The sequence below is a fragment of the Indicator indicator genome, chromosome 1 (genome assembly GCF_027791375.1).
Source record: "Indicator indicator isolate 239-I01 chromosome 1, UM_Iind_1.1, whole genome shotgun sequence".
NCBI classification, from domain to species: Eukaryota; Metazoa; Chordata; class Aves; order Piciformes; family Indicatoridae; genus Indicator; species Indicator indicator.
Genome location: NC_072010.1, coordinates 58,497,573 through 58,518,949, shown reverse-complemented (window position 1 = coordinate 58,518,949; position 21,377 = coordinate 58,497,573). Strand labels below are relative to the sequence as shown.

General features: G+C 38.5%; 1 protein-coding gene across 1 annotated transcript in view; it reads right to left on the bottom strand.

The window, feature by feature from the left end:
• PCCA (propionyl-CoA carboxylase subunit alpha) overlaps positions 1-21,377 on the bottom strand; it is a 292,821-nt gene that overhangs the window by 148,976 nt on the left and 122,468 nt on the right. The window contains exons 15-17 of the mRNA XM_054381074.1: positions 17,986-18,054; positions 17,097-17,172; positions 4,615-4,725 (exon numbers count right to left, since the gene is read on the bottom strand). Of these exons, the coding sequence (XP_054237049.1) occupies positions 4,615-4,725; positions 17,097-17,172; positions 17,986-18,054 (256 nt within the window). The remainder of the gene's footprint in view (positions 1-4,614; positions 4,726-17,096; positions 17,173-17,985; positions 18,055-21,377) is intronic.

The following is a 21,377-nucleotide window of genomic DNA, read 5'->3' as shown; positions in this document are numbered from 1 at the left end:
ACAGATATATTTTTAACAGGTATTTGGAAAAACTACTGTCAAATTTGACTTTTTTTTCTTAAGCAGGAAGGGTCTGAACCAGAGCATCTACATTATTACAAAGACTCTCAAGTTACCTCAGCAAGCTTTGAATCTGTGCTCCTGACTTGAAATACAAATGCTTTATAATAATCATAGAATCAGTCAGGGTTGGAAGGGACCACAAGGATCATCCAGTTCCAACCGACCTGCCATGGGCAGGGACACCTCACACTACATCAGGCTGGCCAGAGCCTCATCCAGCCTGGCCTTAAACACCTCCAGGGATGGGGCCTCAACCACCTCCCTGGACAACCCATTCCAGGCTCTCACCACTCTCATGGGGAAGAATTTCTTCCTCATGTCCAGCCTGAATCTCCCCACTTCAGCTTTATTCCATTCCCCCTAGTCCTGTCACTACCTGATATCCTAAAAAGTCCCTCCCCAGCTTTCCTGTAGGCCCCCTTCAGATACTGGAAGGCCACAAGAAGGTCACCTCAGAGCCTTCTCTTCTCCAGACTGAACAGCCCCAACTCTTTCAGTCTGTCCTCATAGGAGAGGTGCTCCAGCCCTCTGATCATCCTGGTGGCCCTTCTCTGGACATGTTCCAGCATGTCCATATCCCTCTTGTAATAGGGGCTCCAGAACTGGATGCAGTACTCCAGGTGGGGTCTCACCAGAGCTGAGTAGAGGAGGAGAATCACCTCCTTTGACCTGCTGGCCACACTTCTCTTGATGCAGGCCAGGATCTGGTTGGCTTTCTGGGCTGCAAGTGCACATTGACAGCTCATGTTGAGCTTCTCATCCACCAGCACCCCCAAGTCCATCTCCTCAGGGCTGCTCTCCAGCCAGTCACTGCCCAGCCTGTATTTGTGCTTGGGATTTCCTCGACCCAGATGCAGGACCCTGCACTTGGTCTTGTTGAACCTCATGAGGTTGGCTTGTGCCCACCTCTCCAGCCTGTCAAGGTCCCTCTGGATGCCATCCCTTCCCTCCAGCATGTCTGCTGCACCACACAGCTTGGTGTCATCAGCAAATTTGCTGAGGGTGCACTCAATGCCACTGTCCATGTCACCAACAAAGATGTTGAACAAGACTGGTCCCAGGACTGAGCCCTGAGGGATTCCACTTGTCACTGGCCTCCACTGGGACATGGAGCCATTGACAGCCACTCTTTGGGTGCAGCCATCAAGCCAGTTCTTTATCCATCTCGTGGTCCACCCATCCAACCCATGTGTCACCAGTTTGGAGACCAGGATGTGGTGCAGGACAGTGTCGAAGGCTTTGCTCAGGTCCAGGTAAATGACATCAGTTCCTCTCCCCTCATCTATTAATGTTGTCACCTGTTCATGGAAGGCCACCAGGTTTGTCAGGCAGGATTTGCCCTTGGTGAAGCCATGCTGACTGTACCAAATCACCTCTTCACTATATTCTTCTGTCTCAGTAGTGCCTCCAGGAGGATCTGCTCCATGATCACAGAGGGCACAGAGGTGAGACTGACTGGCCTGTAGTTCCCTGGTTCTTCCTTTCTTCCCCTTTTTGAAAACGGGAGTAATGTTTCCCCTTTTCCAGTAAGTGGGGACTTCCCCAGACTGCCAGGACTTTTGGAATATAATAGAGAGGGGTTTAGCAACCTCATCTGCCAGTTCTCTCAGTATCCGTGGGGGTATCCTGTCGGGTCCCATGGACTTGAACACTTTCAGGTTCTTCAGGTGATCACGAACCTGATCTTCACTTATGATGGGCAGTTCTTCCTTCTGCTTCTTGCCATTAGCTTCCATGACTATTTCCAGGAGTGTGGCTGGAGGCCATTGCAGTGAAGACTGAGGTAAAGAAGTCATTGAGAACCTCAGCCTTTTCCAGGTCACTTGTGACCATTTCACCTGTTTCCTTTCTGAGGGGGCCCACACCTTCCCTAGTCTTCTTTTTACCATTAATATACCTGTAGAAATTCTTAGTGTTCCCTTTAACCTCCCTGGCTAGATTCAATTCAAACTGTGCTTTGGCTTTCCTAACCAGATCTCTTATTGCTAGAGCAGCTTCCTTATATACCCCCCATTCTAGCTGTCCTTTCCTCCACTCCTTATAGAGTTTCCTTTTAAGTGATAGTGTGTCCAGCAGCTCCTTGCTCATCCAGGCAGGCCTCCTAGCATTCTTCCCTGCTTTTCTCTTTGTTGGTATACATTGCTCCTGGACACAGAGGAGGTGGTGCAGATAATGATATCTGCATTTTTTTATCATTAAGAAGGTTAATGTATGCTTGCATTTGATACATGGAAGGAAAAGAGCCAGACTTTCCATACAAAGAAACACAGTCTAATCATTGCACCTGTGCCATTCACTAGTTTTTACTATAAACTGGCACAGTATCTCTTCTTGTGTCTTCTGGTATCTAGAGCAAAAGCTTATCTTTAAGATTCTCTTAATAAAATATTATCCTTCTTTACCTCAAGACTAATCAGCTACTTGCATTAGTGTGTATGTGCACACAAATATGTGCATATACAGTTCAAGTCAGATGATCCCAAAATGTATTTCTTGTCACCTACAACCTGTGGACCAACAAGTCTAACAAGGATAACATTGCAATATAAAACATTAATACAAGACTAAAAAACCAAAAGACAAGAGTGCCTTTCCTTAGCCAAAATACAGAGCAAGAGGTCTCCCCCTGGATCAGTAAAACCGGTCTAGAGCTTCTTACAAGCAACCAAAGACCCAACAGACACATGATCACAAACAAGGGTAGAATGGCTTACATTTCTGTTGTTCCCAGATGCGTGAGGTGAGGCTATTTTTGTTATAAATCTAACATCTTTGCTTTTCTCCTCCATTCTTTTCTCCTTTTTCCTGGCCTGCCACTCACTTTGCACATCTGCTGAAGTTCACCAGCTTCCTTCATGATCTAAGTCAACCCAAGAATTCTCAAAAAACTACTCCAACAAAAGCAGCAACAATAAAAAATGCAGTTTTCCAGTGGTTTAGGGAGCTGAGTCCCTAAAAGGACTGAAGGAGAAAAATGATTGAAAAGTCCCAGAACCATAAAAGAGACAGAACATAGGTTTCTGTATTAAAGTGTCAGGGAAGGGAGACAGACCAGCTAATCAGCAGCACTGAGCTTTCAGAGCAGATCAGAGTACCCTCAAATCTGTGTTGGATGAAAGCCAAGTGAGTTACCCCAAGATTAGTTAAGTACACCTTAGCAAAGAAGACAAAGGAACATTTGAGCTTCAACCATCACAAGCTTACTTCCACCCAAAGTGACTAACTCCTATCCCTTTGGTCACAGTCAGGAGCCAATAACAAGCTGGATGGATTAATCTCGCTTGTAGGACTGTATCGCATAGAGTTGCCAATTACACCATGACAGAAAGTAGTTCTGTGGATGAATATTCTTTGCACCGAACTCACACACTGAGTCCTGAGGTATGAAAAACCTGTTCTGCCTCTTAAAGAGACTAGAATGTGGCACGGTGCCAGTCATGCCCAGTTACTGCCAATCTGGCAGTGTCATTTCCAAAACTGGATGAAGATTCTGCCACATCGGATTAATGATGAATAGGAGAGAAAGCAATCTCCACAGGATTCAAAAGGGACACACGTATGATGAGCTATAAACATTGCCCCCCCCTTTCTGCTTGGTTTTGGTCATTTTTCTGTTTTGTTTTAAATCATACAGAGGTTCTGCTTGATGAATGATGGCTGAAGTGTGAGGCCTGTTTAGGACTGAGTCTCTGACTACACTGGTCAATAATGCATCTACAGCAGATTGGCTCAGAAAGAAGACAACCTTTTAAAATATGATCCTGGTGAGAGAAGGTAAATCTATTTACCTCAACAAGGCCCTGGGCAACCTGGTCTAGTTGAGGATGTCCCTGTGACTTCAGGGAGGCCGGACTAGCCAACCTTTGGAGGTCTCTTCCAGCACGGATCATTCTATGATTCCATGATTTCTCTACCAACTGTTGTTACACATTTTTGCAGCTGAGTTGTTTACTATGTTGCAAAGAAACACTTGCATTTGTGTTTGTTAACCTAGTGTATGAGTTGTTAATTTCAAGGCGATGCCCATTACTGTGTGTAATGAGTAATAAGACCACATTACTGAAATACTCTGATGAAATGACAGGATTCCCTGAAAATACTACAGTGAATACAAAGGATGCCAAAGGACAATTCTAAAGATGTTGTACCAACTCACTTGGGAAGCAATAGTGTTGAATGAAGAGAAATTTTATCTTCAGTTAACAGAAGAAGCACTGTCTGCGATAAAGCACAATATCATAGTAGAGATGAACTAATGTTTATTTTACATACTTTGTACCACCTAAAATTTTTTTTCTTAACTTTGGATGTACTCCATTTGTTATTTTGTCACTGTAAGTGTGTATTGTGCCTTTTTAAAAGTGAATAAAGTAACCGTTTTGATTATATTATGCACTATTTAAGGACTCTTAGTTGCATATATGCACAGATAAATTTGAGAGGGGACGGGGTTGGGGGGGAGTAAATCCTGATTGCAGAACATGTCAGTCTATAAATATAGAGGAACATCATCTCTCAAGTCAAAAATAAACACTCCCAAATAGAACAAACCTTTGAAACCATCAGGATAGACTTCAGGCAGGAATTTAGTACTGATGTCTCCTTGAACAAAGCGTGGATGGATGATCACTTCTCGCAGTAAAGAAATATTGTGAGCCACACCTGCAAACAGAAAGTCAATACAAAATCAAGTACACATTAATCATAAACTACAGTAGGAAACAACTTGTAAAAATAAGAGCTCTTTATAGAATAACTACTTGTTCACAACTTAGAGATCACAAGAGATGTAATCAGTATTCATACGTGCCCAGGTGGCCAAGAAAGCCAATAGCACCCTGGCTTGTATTAGGGGTAGGGAGGTGATTGTTCCCCTGTACTCAGCTCTGGTGAGGCCATACCTCAAGTACTGTGTTCAGTTCTGGGCACCTCAATACAAGAGAGATGTTGAGCTGCTGGAGCCAGTGCTGGAACCAGTGCAGAGGAGGGCAACGAAGCTGATGAAAAGCCTGGAGAATCAATCTTATGAAGAGCAACTGAAGGAGCTGGGGCTGTTCGGTTTGAAAAAGAGGAGGCTGAGGGGAGACCTCATTGCTGTCTGCAACTACCTGAAATGACATTGTGGAGAGGCTGGTGCTGGTCTCTTCTCACAGGGAATTAGTGATAGAACAAGAGGGAACAGCCTCAAGCTGCCACTGGGTAGATTTAGATTGGACATTAGGAAAATTTTTTTCATGGAAAGAGTGGTCAGACATTGGAATGTGCTGCCCAGGGAAGTGGTTGAGTCACCACTGGATGTGTTTAAGGGTCATTTGAATGTGGTGCTTAGGGAATATGGGTTTGGGGTGAACTTTGTAGAGTAGGGTTACAGGTTGGACTTGGTGATCTTTAGGTCTTTTCCAACCTGAATGTTTGTGATTTTGCGATCAGTTTTGTTCCACTGCTGCCTCAAGATACTATCCTTAAACACTCCATTTAATCAAGAAGTCAACTTTCTGAAATTTCACCCTACAAGCCTAATTCAAACATCTGGTTAAGTCAATGGCAGCAACAGAATTTTGGTTCAGTCCTAGCAGATCTGGGCAAGACCAGAGCCATGTCCTTGAAATGACAGATTACTCATGACTGTATCAGCCCAATTCCAGTAAACACTGGTGCACCTTGTCATCCTGCTGCCTTGCATACACACAATCCAGTGGAAAATAATGTGCCAGATTACGCTCCAATTACAGTAATGAAACACGGCAAAAAATATTATCACTTACACATAATTTTGTAACATTGTTATCATTTGTAAGAGATTCTTTTATCAAATGCCCCATTCCCCCTTTAGCACCATTCCATGATGCTGCTAGGAATACAGCCCCTCCCCCATTTTTTTAATTGAAAAATTACAATCAGCTTCTATAGCCACCTTTGTCCTTTATTTGACTATTACACTTCTTTTTTCTGAACTTCAACTCCATTTCCCAGCCTGTCTCCTCACTCTTTTTCTCTTATTTTTATTTTCCTTCTTCCCCCCTTCTTTTTGTGCCAACAAAGACAGATAAGTTCTAACAAATTCAATCTAAAGTTACACAGCTCAAAGGATGCTGCTAGTGTCAGTCCAGTAGTTGCACATAAAACAGTAAGTCCTCTGCCCCTTCCTCAGAGATAAGATTAACTTGTTTTCTCAGACAGGAAAGAAATAAACCATGGGAAAACATCATCAGGAGTACAAGTCAGCAGAAGATATGTACTCAGGATAGTTAACACTGGAAAAAGATTGCCTAGTGAAAGATTCCAGAGTCAATGAAACTGTTTAAAAACAGGTTAAAGAAACACCTATCAGGATGCAAATATAGCTGGCATACTTTAGTTCAAGCAGTCAGACTAGATGACTTTCTGAAACCCTTCAAGTGTTATTTTCCTTTTAATTTAACATGTCTGTGTAACTAAGTTAGTAACTTAATGCTAAACTGTACTTTGCCAGAAGTACTTACAGTTTATCACCGAGTATGGTGGTTATTAAAAGTAATTTCATTGAAATATTAAATAAAAGTAAGTCTTTATAGACGGTGGGAGAGGAAAGGAGGTACAACAAATACCTGTGGAAAAAAGACCCAAATAATTTATTTTATGCCTACTGCACTCCCAGCAATTTTCAAGAAGGTAACATTCTCTTTTGAGAGCAGCACACAGGAAAGTTTAAGACAATGCAGAAAGAGAAAAGAAAAAAATACCACCTTTATCTTATCTCTCCTCTCAATTTTGGAAAGAGACTGTAACCTAAAATTTGAGGGTCCAGAACAGTTCAACCCCAACATGACCACAGAATAACCTTGTCTCATAAACAAAAACATTTCCTACAAGAAGCTGAAATAGACATGCAATTCAGGAGCATAAATTGTAAGTCTATGCAGCTACTGCATCTATGCCAGGTAAGGCTAAATGAGGAAGCTGCAGCAGGAAAAGCGGTTATCCAACCTCAGCTGTGCAGTATGTGCACTCTCACCTTTCGGGAAATACAAAGTGATTCACATTCTTTCCTCTCTGTGTGAGAGGGACAGGCAACTTCACATCGCTTTGCATTTGCCAGGTCATATGAACTTTGATGTTAAGTGCACACCATGAGGTATAAAATGTGGCCTGGCATACCACAAACTTGTTTATCTTGTGGAAACTCGTTTGTACACCCATAACTCCTGTAAAGCACAAGATTCTGAACTTTAAATTTAGGTATGCCTACGTACAGGTCACTATGATTAATAGTGATAATGTGACTCAAAGTTATTTGCATTTTTTTTCTAATAGCTCCAGTTTAAAATGAGTAAGAATTCACTGCAAACTCAGGTCTCTCAACTGCACATTAAGCTATTCATATGTTTTTCTGTACTGAGATCTCACCAAAGCAAAGACACCAGCAGTACAGCAACTGTGAATTGGTGGGACTACAGAAGGAGATTCTTTTGCATTCCGACTTCATCTCCCTTTGTGTTTTTCCAGTTTAGAAGCATGAATAACATTCTTGTTATTTTATGTGCAGACCAATTCAAAAAGTTTTAAAGCTTTTTTCCCCTATAGTCTGCTGCTGGTGTGAATTTTCAAGCTCTCTGTGTGGCCGTGACTGAAACCACCTTCAAAACACAGAGTCAGACTCAGACTCCACCTCACTGAATCATGAAGTTAGAGCTTTAAAGACCAGCTCGTGAGTCATTTAAGCAGCACATTACACAACCAGTTCAATGATAAGGCAAAAAAGTTGACCATTTAATTAAAAGAGGACCAGCCTCCCTGCTGCCTGTGATCTAGATTGTAACTCATGGACCCCAGTTTCATAATCACTGCATGAAACTCGCATTGCATATCTTCGAAACATTTTTTTTTTTTAAATAATATATCTTTGGCTGCTACAAAATCCCCCCCCCCCAAATTTCCCATTTTAATAGTAAATTGAAATATCATACAGATTTTAATCTATTAAGTACAGTTTCAGGACTATAATTAGAAGACAAAAGAGGAGCTCTGCAGTGCTCCTTGACTTTGACTGAATCCAGGATTTAAACACACTACAATGTGTAACCAGATCATCTTATGTTTTTATTTCCTAAACTGCTATAAGATCCCTGGTGAGATGATGGATGATGACAGCTGACAGAGAGCTTGGTGTCTCAACTGACTGCCCCAAAAACCTGAAATAAAAAAAATACTGTGAGTATCTTCATTATTTCCCACTCAAATGCGTCCAAAGAATCAGAGGCTTCTGCAATACTTTAAGCTCCGTAATTCCTTTAATGAGTTTGTAGATCAGACACATCCAGGTGTTTGGGAAGCAATATAACATGAATATTTTACATAGGTAAATTAAAATTTTAGTATGGAACAGTTTTATTTTAAAGTATCATGTAAGGCTACCTTTATCAGTCTCCATAGCCATTACGTGAGCAACTACTGCACGGCTGATCTACTTCTTAAAACTGAGTTGATACCTTTGATACCTTTATTCATGTTCCCAACCCTATGGCTTAAAAAAAAAATGAAAACAAAAGGGAAAAAAAAAGTACAAGTGTAATCCTTCAGAAGTCTAGAAGTTTTAGATTTGCAATTTAGCGTGACCTCTGTCAAAGTTCATAAGGTCTCCATCTGTGTGTGAGTAACTGCTAGGCTACAGAAATATGGACCCCTAGAGCAGCTTGCTCCTGACTACCTGCTGCTTCCAAAACACTGGCCAGACATTAGCCCCACACTCTCACAGGATCAAACAGAGGCTAACAGGCACTGCTTATTTCATGCAAAGTTAGACACTAAAGTGAAGTATATTGTATTTATGTTGCAGTGTTTTTCAGGGAATTTTTCTTTTTCTTGAGCAGGTCTGCAGTCTGCCAGAAACAAAATCACATTTGTTAACCTGACAAGCCATGACAACCCATGGCATTTCCCACAAATAAACAAAATTCTAAACTATATCAATTTTTTTCCCCTCCAGAAAACAAAATTTCACTTCAGCATCATTTCTTTACACTGTTAAGACTGATGCAGAACTGCAGGCACAGTCATATTGTTTTATCTAAGTCAAAATATAATAAAAAAATAATCATCAATACTCTTTGTATCTCTATTATTTTTTTCACTTGGTTGTATTCTTTATAAAATATTACATCAGTAGAAGCTCAGTTTAAGATGTACTTCCTGGATGTCAGTTTTGACACACTATTTTCCAGAATACATTTATGAAAGAGTGGACTAGCAATTAACTTCTGGAAAGCTAGACAAATTAAAAAAAAAAATATTTGTGTGTTTTATATATAAAAAGCACATGTTCCTGAAGTTCAACTAATTTTCTGGTTACACTGTAGCTATTGCCTAATGAATACATGAGCACATCAAATCACACTGTTGACGAGCTGTTTAGTAACTACAATTTGAAGAAGTCACCGTTGGAAGAAAAAATTATATTTTTTATATATATATATATATATATATATATATAAATATCATAAGAAATTACTCCCCATACTGCCTGTCTCACTATCTTGTCTCCTTCCCTTCCTCATTCTCTGGATCACATCTGCTTTATAGCCTTGCAATATATACCTCATTTTTTAATTAACTTACAAACTGTACCCTAACTCCTAATCTGTCTTTTCAAGAAAACATAAAGAAAAAGGCAATAAAATTAAACAAAAACCAAAATTTTTTTAAGAGGTTTGTGAACAGGATATTACACCATATTTTTAACTCATTAAAAATCAGAACTTGGAATACCAAGGCACAGAACCATAGGCAATGTTTTCATTATAAATATTTACTGACATTAAACATATTCAGTGTTGATTAGCCTTTTTACAGTATTAAGCTTCTGTCATCTTGACATCTGCAAACACAAATCTGCATTTATCCACATAAACTTAATTGCAGTCCTACATGTCTCTCTGTAGATAAGCAGTTGAATATACTTCACTTGCTGATAACTTCAAATTGTGCTAAGTGGAATAGAAAGAACTTTATCTCCATACTTAGTGACTGCGGACATGTGGAATACAGTATTAGAGGCTTCTACTTAAAAAAAGAAATAAAATAGCAAGGCTAAACTATCACCAATCTATTTAAATGCCACATAAGAATAAATGCTATGAAGTTTAGGAGGCATCCCAGTTGATTTCTCTAAACAAAGTATTAACAAAGCTCTGCACTGACCATTATGAAACACTGATTATGTTATTCTCCACTGAAAACAAGAACATTATCATAGAGTTGCACCATCTATGAAAACATCACTTTCGAGACATGAACTCTTCAAAATTCATGATTGCTACCCAGCTAGCCTCCACATCTGCAATTCCAGAAGTTATCATAATGCTCCCTAAAATCATCAACACTCAACTGTTTGTCTTTCAAAGCTTATGTTTTGCTTCAATTCACTTCAGAGAAGGCTATCTGCATACCAAGTCCCATCCCAAAAGTGAAAAGAAAGGCTTTTTTAGGTTTGTAAGTTCAGTACTCAAACGCCCACAAAGGATTAAGTATACCCCTGATCCTCAGAGCTGTTAAAGCATTTATTTGAGCAATTAAAGCATTAATTCTTTTAGATATTAAAGTCTTGATCTCACAGAACTCAGACAGGAATGAATGAGGAAAAAGTTGATGACCCTCAAGGTAACATCCCACTGTAAAAATCATTAGTTGAAAATAAAGCTAAATTTTGTGCTTCTAAATATTTTCATTATACTAAGCACTCCATTATTTACAGTGTTAGCAAACACATATCAATGCTTGAATCAGTACAATAACTACAAGAAGTTAAGCAGGCTTTGTCAAAAACAAGTGAAATAAAATGGATGACCATCCTGCCATCACACTTTCCTCAGCCTCCTCTCCACTCTGAAGAAGGGGAACGGAACAGCAGCAATGGATACAACATTGCATCTACAGGCACAGGTAGAGGAAACAGCACTTGTCTTTCAATGCCTCCTTTATCTGGCATGCTGCATTTCTCGCAGTTTTTCAATGCCACAGCTTAATTAAAAAAAACAAACAAACAACAAAAAAAAAACCCAACCACTCCTCTGAAAAATAAACAAAATAATCTTATTTTATTTCTGTTCTATTGCATCAATAACATTGCCTTCCTCTTTTTACTTGGTCAGCCTGTACTTCAACTGCCCTTCCCTCTTTCTCCCCCCATAGTGCAGTGGTGTAAAATCTTTTTGTACCACTGACAAGCTGCCATTTCCATTCCATCTTCTGCAAATGGCACTAAAAAAAAAAAACAAAAACAAAAAAAAAAACCACAAACAAACAACCCACACAGAGAAACAGGAGAATCTTCCCTCTCTGCCAGCAGCATCTGTGCTCCAAGCTGATGTTACCAAGCACCCTGCAACAATTCCTTCTTATGATTTTGAACCAAGTTTGTTGCTTTCCCTTCTCTGGTTCCAGTTTCCACATTGACACATTTGGGAACCAGCAAGTCCTTGTTGCAAAGGGTCATAGAACACAGGGACTCTTTTAGAACTCCCAGCCCCCTGCTCCTTCTGCTACACAACAGGAAGAATCCACAGTTCAGTTATACCACCTGTAGCAGCGCGTTTTTTAAGTGCAACCAAGAAAGCAAGGCCTGTTAAATTATTTTTTAAGAACAAGCAAACACTATATGCTGCTTTAGACCAAGACAGCCGGAAAACTGCTTTACACACAATGATTGTTTCATTTACAATATCAATGAGTGCACTGGCACACATGCATGGAACCAGAATACAAGAGAGTATAAAACTCTGACACTGAGAAGTATCTTTTAAGTTAATCTATCAAAGACAAAATCATTCAGTAATTGATGACATTAAGATTTAAATGAAGTTTATTGTGAAAACATTCACACTAGAAAAATAATTTGGAATATATGATAAAATACTAAAAGTAAATTGTTGTTGGGTTGGGGTTTTTGCTGGGTGCTTTTTCTTGGAATGCCCAGGCCTTCTCCACAACACTAAGTACTTTTCCTTCACAATTAGTGTGTTTACAGCTGCAATAATTCAGACAACAGTTTCCACTATCACTGTTCTGGCAGGTCTCCATTCACATCAGAGAATCTGCTTCTATATTCCCATTCAAATATTCACCACAGCCTTTTACCACTTTGTTTCTGTGCTTACTCTTTTACCGTATGCTGCAAGATTCCCCCTCTCAGTTGTGGCTCCCTTTATTTCCCCTTCAATTCTACTCCTTCTTGCTCTATCTGCTGCTTCTCTTCGCTCAGCCACTCTTTTTTCCCACTCTTCTTTCACTCAAATGTTCTACAACATTCCTCTCTCCCCACATCAAGCAGGATCTCAACAAAGAATGGTTGACTTTACACTAAGACTGTTAATTCATGTTATTGCTTTATATTTGAATCAGCAGAGAAGTTAAAAAGCACACAGAGGTCGAAGGCAAGACTACAGAAATCACTGCACGCAAGGATATGAGCTATCTGCCCAGTCAGACCTCTGGTGAACTGACAATCAGCTCTACTTGCTGCCTAAGTATGTCCATTTCTTTTATCTGAACAGATAAAAACATTTTTCATACATAAGCTTTCCAAAACTTCATATTGGGTTTTACGTATACCTTGAAAAAAAATCAGCACATCATTCAGCATCATGAATTACATGAGACACAAATGCTAGAATCTCAGAGAAACTGAGAAGCAGGAAATCGCACATCATGTTTACACACACAGCAGACATGCTGAAAGGCATTCTTCCAATACTCTTATCTCTGTTGTTCCAATTAAAGAAGAAGAAACAAAACCTTAAGTTTCTAAAGAAAAGTGGCAAAAAGCAAGAAAAAGATGAACTACTAACAACAGTGCAAGTTCACAAGAGGCAACTCATGCCTCATCCTAATGAGCAACAGTGTCTTTGTGCTTAACCAAAGTCTTCAACTTTCCAGTATTCACAAATCTTCCAGCAACTACCGGATAAAGTGAAAAGTATATCTGCTTCAGACAAGTCTGGGTTAGACTTTGAACATTAATCATTTCTGGACTATACTGGAAGACCCACTGATAAAAAGGAACCTAATTAGACCCCTCTTCACTCAGAAGTCTTAACTGAGATTTTTAACTGAAATCAATTCTCAGTGGAGGAGTTGATTCCTATCAGAATAATTTAGATTATAAAGGACCTCAAGAGATCTTTTAATCCAATCCACCACTCAGAGAAGTGCTATCCTGGACTTTCATCTGCTCCCATTAACACCAATATAGATATTACATAGCAAATAAGATGCAGATTACATTCTTATGACCACACTGAATCTGTCTGGAGTTAGTCACACTGTTCATTTACCAATGAACAGCCTGTAGTATTTCTTAGTTCAGTGTGTGCAAGTTGCCACCAGACCAAAGTGTAATAAAATATTATGGCAACAGGCATTTTCACAACATAGTATGGCTGAAAATATCACAATTCCATTTATTTTGCATTTGCAAATTAAGACACTGCTATTATTGGCACTATATGATACAGTCTCGGTTGCTTAAAAAATTATTTTCTCAAATTGTGTGTAAGTTTGCTTTTTTTGCAAATATTCGTTCAGGGGGGTTTTGAAAATGCAATTAATTTCATTTCCTTCATGATATTTTCTGGCAGACTTAACTGGGGAAGCCAGCTGAATCATGGATTCAAGGCCAGGTACCATCTGGTCCTGGAAAACAAGTCAATAAAGACTGTGGTCTGAGGACTTGTTCACTGTAAGAGAAAAAGAGTTAAAAGGGAATGTGGTAACTCTTGGATGTCCTAAAACCACAGCAGTAGAAACTGAATGTCAGCTTATACAACCACTAGAAAGGAAGCAACGGACTAAGTCCTTGCAGTTCAGTACTGCCAGTATGCCTCAACACAGCCTGCATGAATCATCTCCTGAAGGGCCACTGTGCTCCTTCAATCCCTGGATTCTTTACCAGGGCTACCATGAATGCCATCATATGATGGCATCTGTTCTAAAATGACAATTGCCTTCTAGGAACTGGATGAAGACCACTGATTTCATGCAGGTCAGCAAGCAACCATCAGAATATTAGTGACTAAAAGTCCTTACCAACCTTTGCCTGCTTTGAACTGGTGACACAGAAGTGATGGGAAGGACTTCATCTTCCATTAGCAGTCCCTAAGCTACCCATTAGACAGTCCTTGACCTGTTATCCAGTCACCCTATCCCATTTCCACCTTATGTGAGTGAATGAGCGTTTCTGTTTACAGAAATTTTGCAGTCGTTGGGACTTCAAATATAAATTCTCACAATGTATATTATCAGTACAATTTATGCTGGCTTCCGTTGATATTACTTATCTGGAATGATTTGTAAATCAGATGAGACTTGCTAGTTACATGGGAGAAACACACTGTCAGTAACCCACAAAACAAATATAAAAGCTGCTTCTAAGGATATTGGGGGCAGGGAGGGGATAAGGTCAGGAACACGAATATGGAGCACACTATTGAGCAAGACTATGGTGATCTTCAGATAGATATGTATTGCCTTGCTATTCAAATATAAAACTATGTAACTTCAACACTAAGTAAAAAAAACGTTATGTATCTTTTACTACTACTAACACCTCAATTAAAGAGAAGACTTCATGCGAGGTACTTTTACATAAGGTCAAGATGGTCTAATACTGCTTTATATAGCATCCAACATTTTAAAGCAAAAATATACACACAACTGTTTTAAGAGAAAAATGCATGAAATTGCTTTCACTTTCCTGATGTTTTATTATTTTTGTCCATTTAAATAACAGTATGTTACTACCACTTCATCACCTGTTAAGTTTAATTGAAATTATCACAGACAGCCCCTTTGAACAAGGAGTTCCACATGTGTCAATGCAGTTCAGAACACTACAGCTAGGACAGTTTCTACAAACTGCCCTATCAAGCATCATTCACAGTAGGCAAGAGATACTTCAATATCCATGGATGCTCCCATTAACCCTGAGATGAAACTATCAGCTATGTAAAACTACACAAAAATCCTGTTGGTTTCCAAATGGAAACCAATGGCCACTGCAACTAAAATGTGTTCTGGAAATTCTTCTACTTTTTGATACCTGTCATAAATTAAAATTTGTTCTCCATAATGCCAACAACAACAACAAAAAGCATTCCCCTTCCTAGTTCATTTGTTGCCTCTTTCAACATTTTTAATAGATGAAAAGCTTTTTCACAGGTAGAAATACTACAAAGATATCTAAAATGCATACATGCATACTAATAAAAGACTTTAAAAAAAAAACCAAGAATGCAAATTAGTAATTTTCAGATGTAAGGTGTCACATCCCTTGTAGGTCTTTATATTCTATGCGGAACTGTTATTAGGCACACCTAAGAACATACCATCATGTTCTGACCCATAATATGGTATACAATAGAAGACAATGCTCCACGTGTAATTAACATATTCTCATTAAATATAATCCTTTTAGCATCATTTGCTATTTAATACAACTGAATTTGAATTCACAGCTTGTCCCCATTAAAAATAACAAGAAAAAAAACCCACAAGCCCAACAAATCCCACATCACATTCATTGTGCAGGTGATGGAACACTGGAACAGGCTCTGCCCAGCAGGCCTGTGGAGTCTTCCTCTCTGGAGATACTGAAAACCTGCCTGGATGCGTTCCTCTATGATCTGGTATGATCCTGTATGATCCTGCTCTGGCAGGGGGTTGGACTAGATGATCTTTCAAGGTCCCTTCCAACCCCTAACACTCTGTGCTCCTGTGATTCTCACATCAGTCTAGCTATAGCAGTATAAATTTCTCTCTCATATAAATTCACTCAGATGTTATGTAGCAGGGGTTTACCTCAGCACATTGTTCTGCAATAGGCTAATGGCTCAAGTTGCACCATTATAAATCCACTTTAGAGTTAGCAGTTCATGTACAGTGGCTAATCCTACCACCTATCCAGTGACACTGTGGTAAAGAGATGCTCATTTTTCCCTAGATAGATAAATCTTTCTAGTCTGACATGACATGTCTAGTATTCAGCAGATAGCATGAAAGCCAAAATGAGTTTTATAGAAAGACTCTTATGATTGCCTACTATATAAAGTTTTTCCTGCTCCTTCTCCCAGACACTCAGGGATAATAAAATAAGTGTTCCAACTCTTTCCACCATCTGAAACCATGGAACAATCTGTCCAGCTACCAAAAAAAGGAACAAAGACAATAAATCCTCCAACAGTTGCCTTCCCAACTATCCTGGTTATTAAGTATACTGACTAGCAATGAAAAAACTCCCACAGACTCAAATAGTTAAGGGATAAAATGAAAGGATAAAATTAACATTACAGTTCCCTTCTCTAATCACTTCAACAGAAAGAAAGGATAAGAAATCATTCCTCTCCTATCCGGAGATGTCCATCCTATTTTCGTAAGACAAAGAAGATTTCTCCCACACAAACCATGACTTCCGTCTCTAAAACTTAAAAGGAGTTAAAATGGTCATGGCTGATATACTCCCGCTGCTTGGAAAGGCTGGAAGAACAGCAGCTTCTCCTGGGCAGTCAGATAGCAAAAGCTGAAACACATTCTAATCAACAGCCTACACCTGCACTTGTGCAAACCTAACCAATTACTTTGAAAGTAAAATTAAAAAAAAAAAAAAACAAAACACCAACAATCAAATACTTCAATCGTGATATTATTTGGCTACAACTGCTGTCTTAAACTGCTATAAAATGTAAGTACTTTCATTTCTTACAGTGTAGCAGCCTTTTTTTCCCCTCTGCAGTATAATAAATGAATTATATGCTGCCATTCTGTGAAAACTCTTTAGGAGTTTAATATTTGCCTCATAATAGTCAAGCAAAAACAACAGAGAAAAACTATGAAAACTCTTTAGATTTGATGCATCTTCTCATTTTAATTAACACAAGTTTTTCCTGTTTTAATTTGCACTTAAGAAGCAGGAACTTTACTCAATTTGCTAATTACTACATTTTCAAGCTGTTTCCTTGAAATAGATAACAGCCTATCATACTAGGAACTCCAATTTCTGCAGTTACCTCGAATTACGTAATTGTCCAGAGCCTCTTCCATTCTTTTCAGTGCTTCAGCTCTATTAGAGCCATAGGTAATCAGCTAAAAATGAAAAAAAAAAAAAAAAAAGGCATTTAAGATACCTGGAAAGGTGGTGTTCATCACTAGAACTGGAAGAGCATTTAAAATAAAAATGGTCTGTCAAACTTCAGCAGCCACAAAAGCATTTCTTGTGCATTATCTGTACTTCAGAAGCTCTATAAAACATCAAGAGAATACTAAGATCATTTAACCCATTCAATGAAAGAATCAGTCATTTTTCTCTCACAAAATGTAAAGCATCTAAACAATCTCTCTCCTTCTTTAAGCACAGAGAAAATTGGAGCATAAGTCAAATATATAGTTGACTCTCCTGACTTCTAATAGCCAAACAACTAAGATTTAACTGTGAATTCTTTTAACAGCTGAACTGTGACTATAAATGTCATATTTTAATTTTACCAATATGTTACTGATGAATAAGAATTAATACTAAGAGGCACTACCAAACATTTCTTTCACTGCTTCTTTTTGGAAGCCAAAATCATTGGCATTTTAGTTCTGGCTAAGTTAACGTTAAAAACAACACATTGGCAGCACCTAAGTCTGAAAATAATTACTTCTGTTTAAATCAGAACACTTTCAGTAATAATAAAATTCATGAAAAATAATTACAGTGTCAGGACAAAAAAAAAATTTTTAGCAGTAACACTGAAGTTCCTCTACTCTACTTGCCCCTTCAGTTCTTTCATATTCCTTTGAAACACATTATGCCTAGCACCTTTAAAACACTGACTTACCAATGCTTTAATATAACTCTTCCTCATTTAAAAGACTGGTGTATACCTTCAGAATATTGAAAAATAATCAACTCACTTTTGAGATCATAGGATCATAATAAATGCTAATATCACTTCCTTGTTGTATGCCACTGTCAACACGTACCTTCAAAGAACAGAAAGTAAAAACAATTATATATTGGGGAAAAAAAATATTTCAACATGAAGATCACTCTGTCCAGCAGGCTTAAAACATAACACCCAAGAAGCTTACCATATACACATTTTTTACTTGGAAAACTAAAATAATATATTGTTTTGAGAGAAACTGGGAGGGGGAAGGAGAACTTTCTTCTCCACCAGGAAATATACTTGGAAGTTATTATCTCCAGGAAATATACTTGGAAGTTATTATCTCCTTTAAAAGAAACACAACTGCAGTCTTCAATTGAAAGTCAAAATTCTCTTTTGTTCCCCTCCAATGCACAGTAAACACATTAAATCTGATCTAACAATTGAGGTTGAAACACTCAACTTCAACTCTGAATGTATCTAATCTCGATTTAATCCCTGTAATAACATACAGCTGTAATTATTTTTCTGACTGACACCTGGCATGAAGGATGCCCCTTATAATCACATCCTTCTTGCATCTATATGTAATCATGGCCCCCATGTTCCATTACAGCCTTTCCAAGGGCTCCAGTAGGAATACAGGTAGGGAGCATTCAGCAGGAACTTCGGAGTTCTGCTTATCAGCTCCATAGGAATACTGATCCTGTGGTTTTCATGTCTGTAACACTTTCCTTCTCTGCCTCACCCTCTCAACTGTAAAACATTTTTTTCTGTTGCTGTTGTTTTCAGGAGGCTTTAATGTTTGCACAGCTTTTTCCACGGCTTTGCTTTTTAAGGACACAGCCCCAATTAAAGCTCTGATTCTGCAATATTCTTGGAAAAAAAATAACACAAGAATTTCTTTTGAAGAGGCTGATTGCTGTTAACCAGCCAACAAGTTAGTATATTGCTGATTATTGTTTTCATCTCTCAGTTTGATTTCATCACTGTAGCAATGAGGTTAGCCATATAAAACTTTTCAAATGAGCAATTTCTGTGGAATAAATATTTATTAAATTGCTGCTTTTGAGTGCTGGAATCTGAATTTTTTTTTAAAAAAACTAATCAAAATAACTCAAGAGTGATAAACGCATTCTGAGGATCATAAGGATGGAGGACTCTAATCAAAACTGTTGAAGCAGCAAGGCTTTGATATACTGCATTGTACAGGGGGTGGGAAAGAGGGCCCTGGAATCTCACTTAAATCTTCACCTATGGGAAGGAACCTTTGTAATAAATAGCAGCTCATCTGTCTGCAGCAAGGCAGAAAAAGGTCAATGCAACGGCTGTTAGGCCTTTAATATTTTAATTTAGGCAATTATCAAGGGACCACATGTAGAACCTCTTGTCTACAGAATCCACATGAGGGCATGATGATGTCTTTATTATACAAATGACATAAAAAGATACCCTAGCAGGTGTACTGGCTTTTCAATAAGAAACACTGTCTGACTAGGTTTTATGACATTTTATTATTTTTATGGGGTTTTTAAAATGTATTTATACATACATTTATATTTTTACTTACACATTTGGGTATTTTTTCTTATATATTTATGTGTATTTGTATTGCACATTTACGTATACATAGAGACAGTAGCACTCCTCTAGCATGTTTATTGCTTCTTATCCAAATGTGCTGCATCTATGCTTAACTATCCATATCAGGTGCACTTAACATTAGCTACTGATGAGAAGGTAGTTTAGACATGGCATGATTACACAAAAAAAACATTCAGTGTACTTCCCAGCTCCTCCTCTTGTAAAACCATCCTTCCTCCCAGGATGCCTGCCTGTGTATAAATCAACGTATATGTGCTCACCTTCAAATCAGAAAGAACTAATTTACCTGCTCAATCCCAGAAAAATCCCTTGCCCATGGTATTTTTTGCATACTTAATAAAAAGGTATCTAAGACGTGAAAGTATGACATACATACTCCACAGATACTCAAATTACACAGTAACTTTTGTCTCCGAAGTAGCACCTATAAAGTGATTGCATACAAGTGTTCAGGGGTGCTTTACATACGCATATATGTGCATGTAAGTATTTATACACGTATTTCATATTTTGTCAAAGGGAAAAAAAAACAACCCAGCACATAAAGGGTGCATCATTCAGACCCACAACAAGCAGGTCAGACCTTAAAGTTAATGTAATGCTTCTGAGGCTATCAACTACATGCTCTGTCTGTTCTATGCTTCTGTTCATATACAACATAAATACCACTATGTAATTCACACTTTTTCCTAAGTACAATACCATAAAAAGTAAAAGCTTACAGTAAAACCCTTAAATTCTTTCAGAACTGCTGCATAATTTCATTTTAAAAAGAAATACAATTGGGAGTCCTCCATAGAAGTTTAATTTTTGTAAAATAAGATGATAAAAAGTGACAGCAGCAGAAGAAAATACATTTACCATCTTCACTTCTCCCTGTGGTGCTTGCATCTCTGGAGTCAGGTAACAGTAGGTGATTTGAAAAATATATAGTGTGACAGAACTCAGTGAATACTGGATGAAAACAAAACCCTAATTCGACAGATACTGTATCACTTTTATCACCCCAACTTGATAAATAATATTAGTACTTAACAGACTTCCAGTGTTTACTTCTGCTTAACATACTTCCTTTTATTATTCAGCATTTAAAATATCAAAGAAAGGCTGGGGCTCGAGATCCTACTGCACACTACAACTCATTGGTGTTACAGCTCCAACACTTATTGCTGTTGTACTACCATTATGTGTTACTCCACTAGGACAACAGTAAACTGAAAGTTAAAAAAAAGCTTAAGAGGGGAAAAAAGGCACAATGTACATCCCGGTTCTGCAATGAACTACTAATACATCACATTTCACTTATCAGCACACAAAGATTTTAGTATTTCTCAATTCTTTGCCATATCAGAGTCTAAAAGTTTCTTCTTTCTGGCAAGAGTCATTAGAAGACAAGACTGCTGATCATACTGGCAAAGAGCAATGCTGGAGCTCTTCAGATAGGTCAGTACCTTTGCTCTGTTGTGTAAGAGCACAAACGCTATCACAATAGAGGAGGGTTCTAGTTACGTATCTTAATCTTCACCATCAAAGACGAAAAACGTTTGGTATTTACGAGAAGCATGTTCCAAAGAAATTACATACTACGTGACACAAAACCAGCCAGTACATTCCTACCTATGGCTAAGCTAAAACCCTCACACAGCCATGCACAACAGTTCCAGCTGCTTGAGTGGCCAACACAGGCACAGGTAGACAATCAGAGCTAACTTGAGACACAGAAGAAATTAATTGCACATGCATTTGGCAATACATTACTCATAAGCTGAACTCTCTGTGACACACTACAAGTCTCTGCTAATTTTTTTTTAG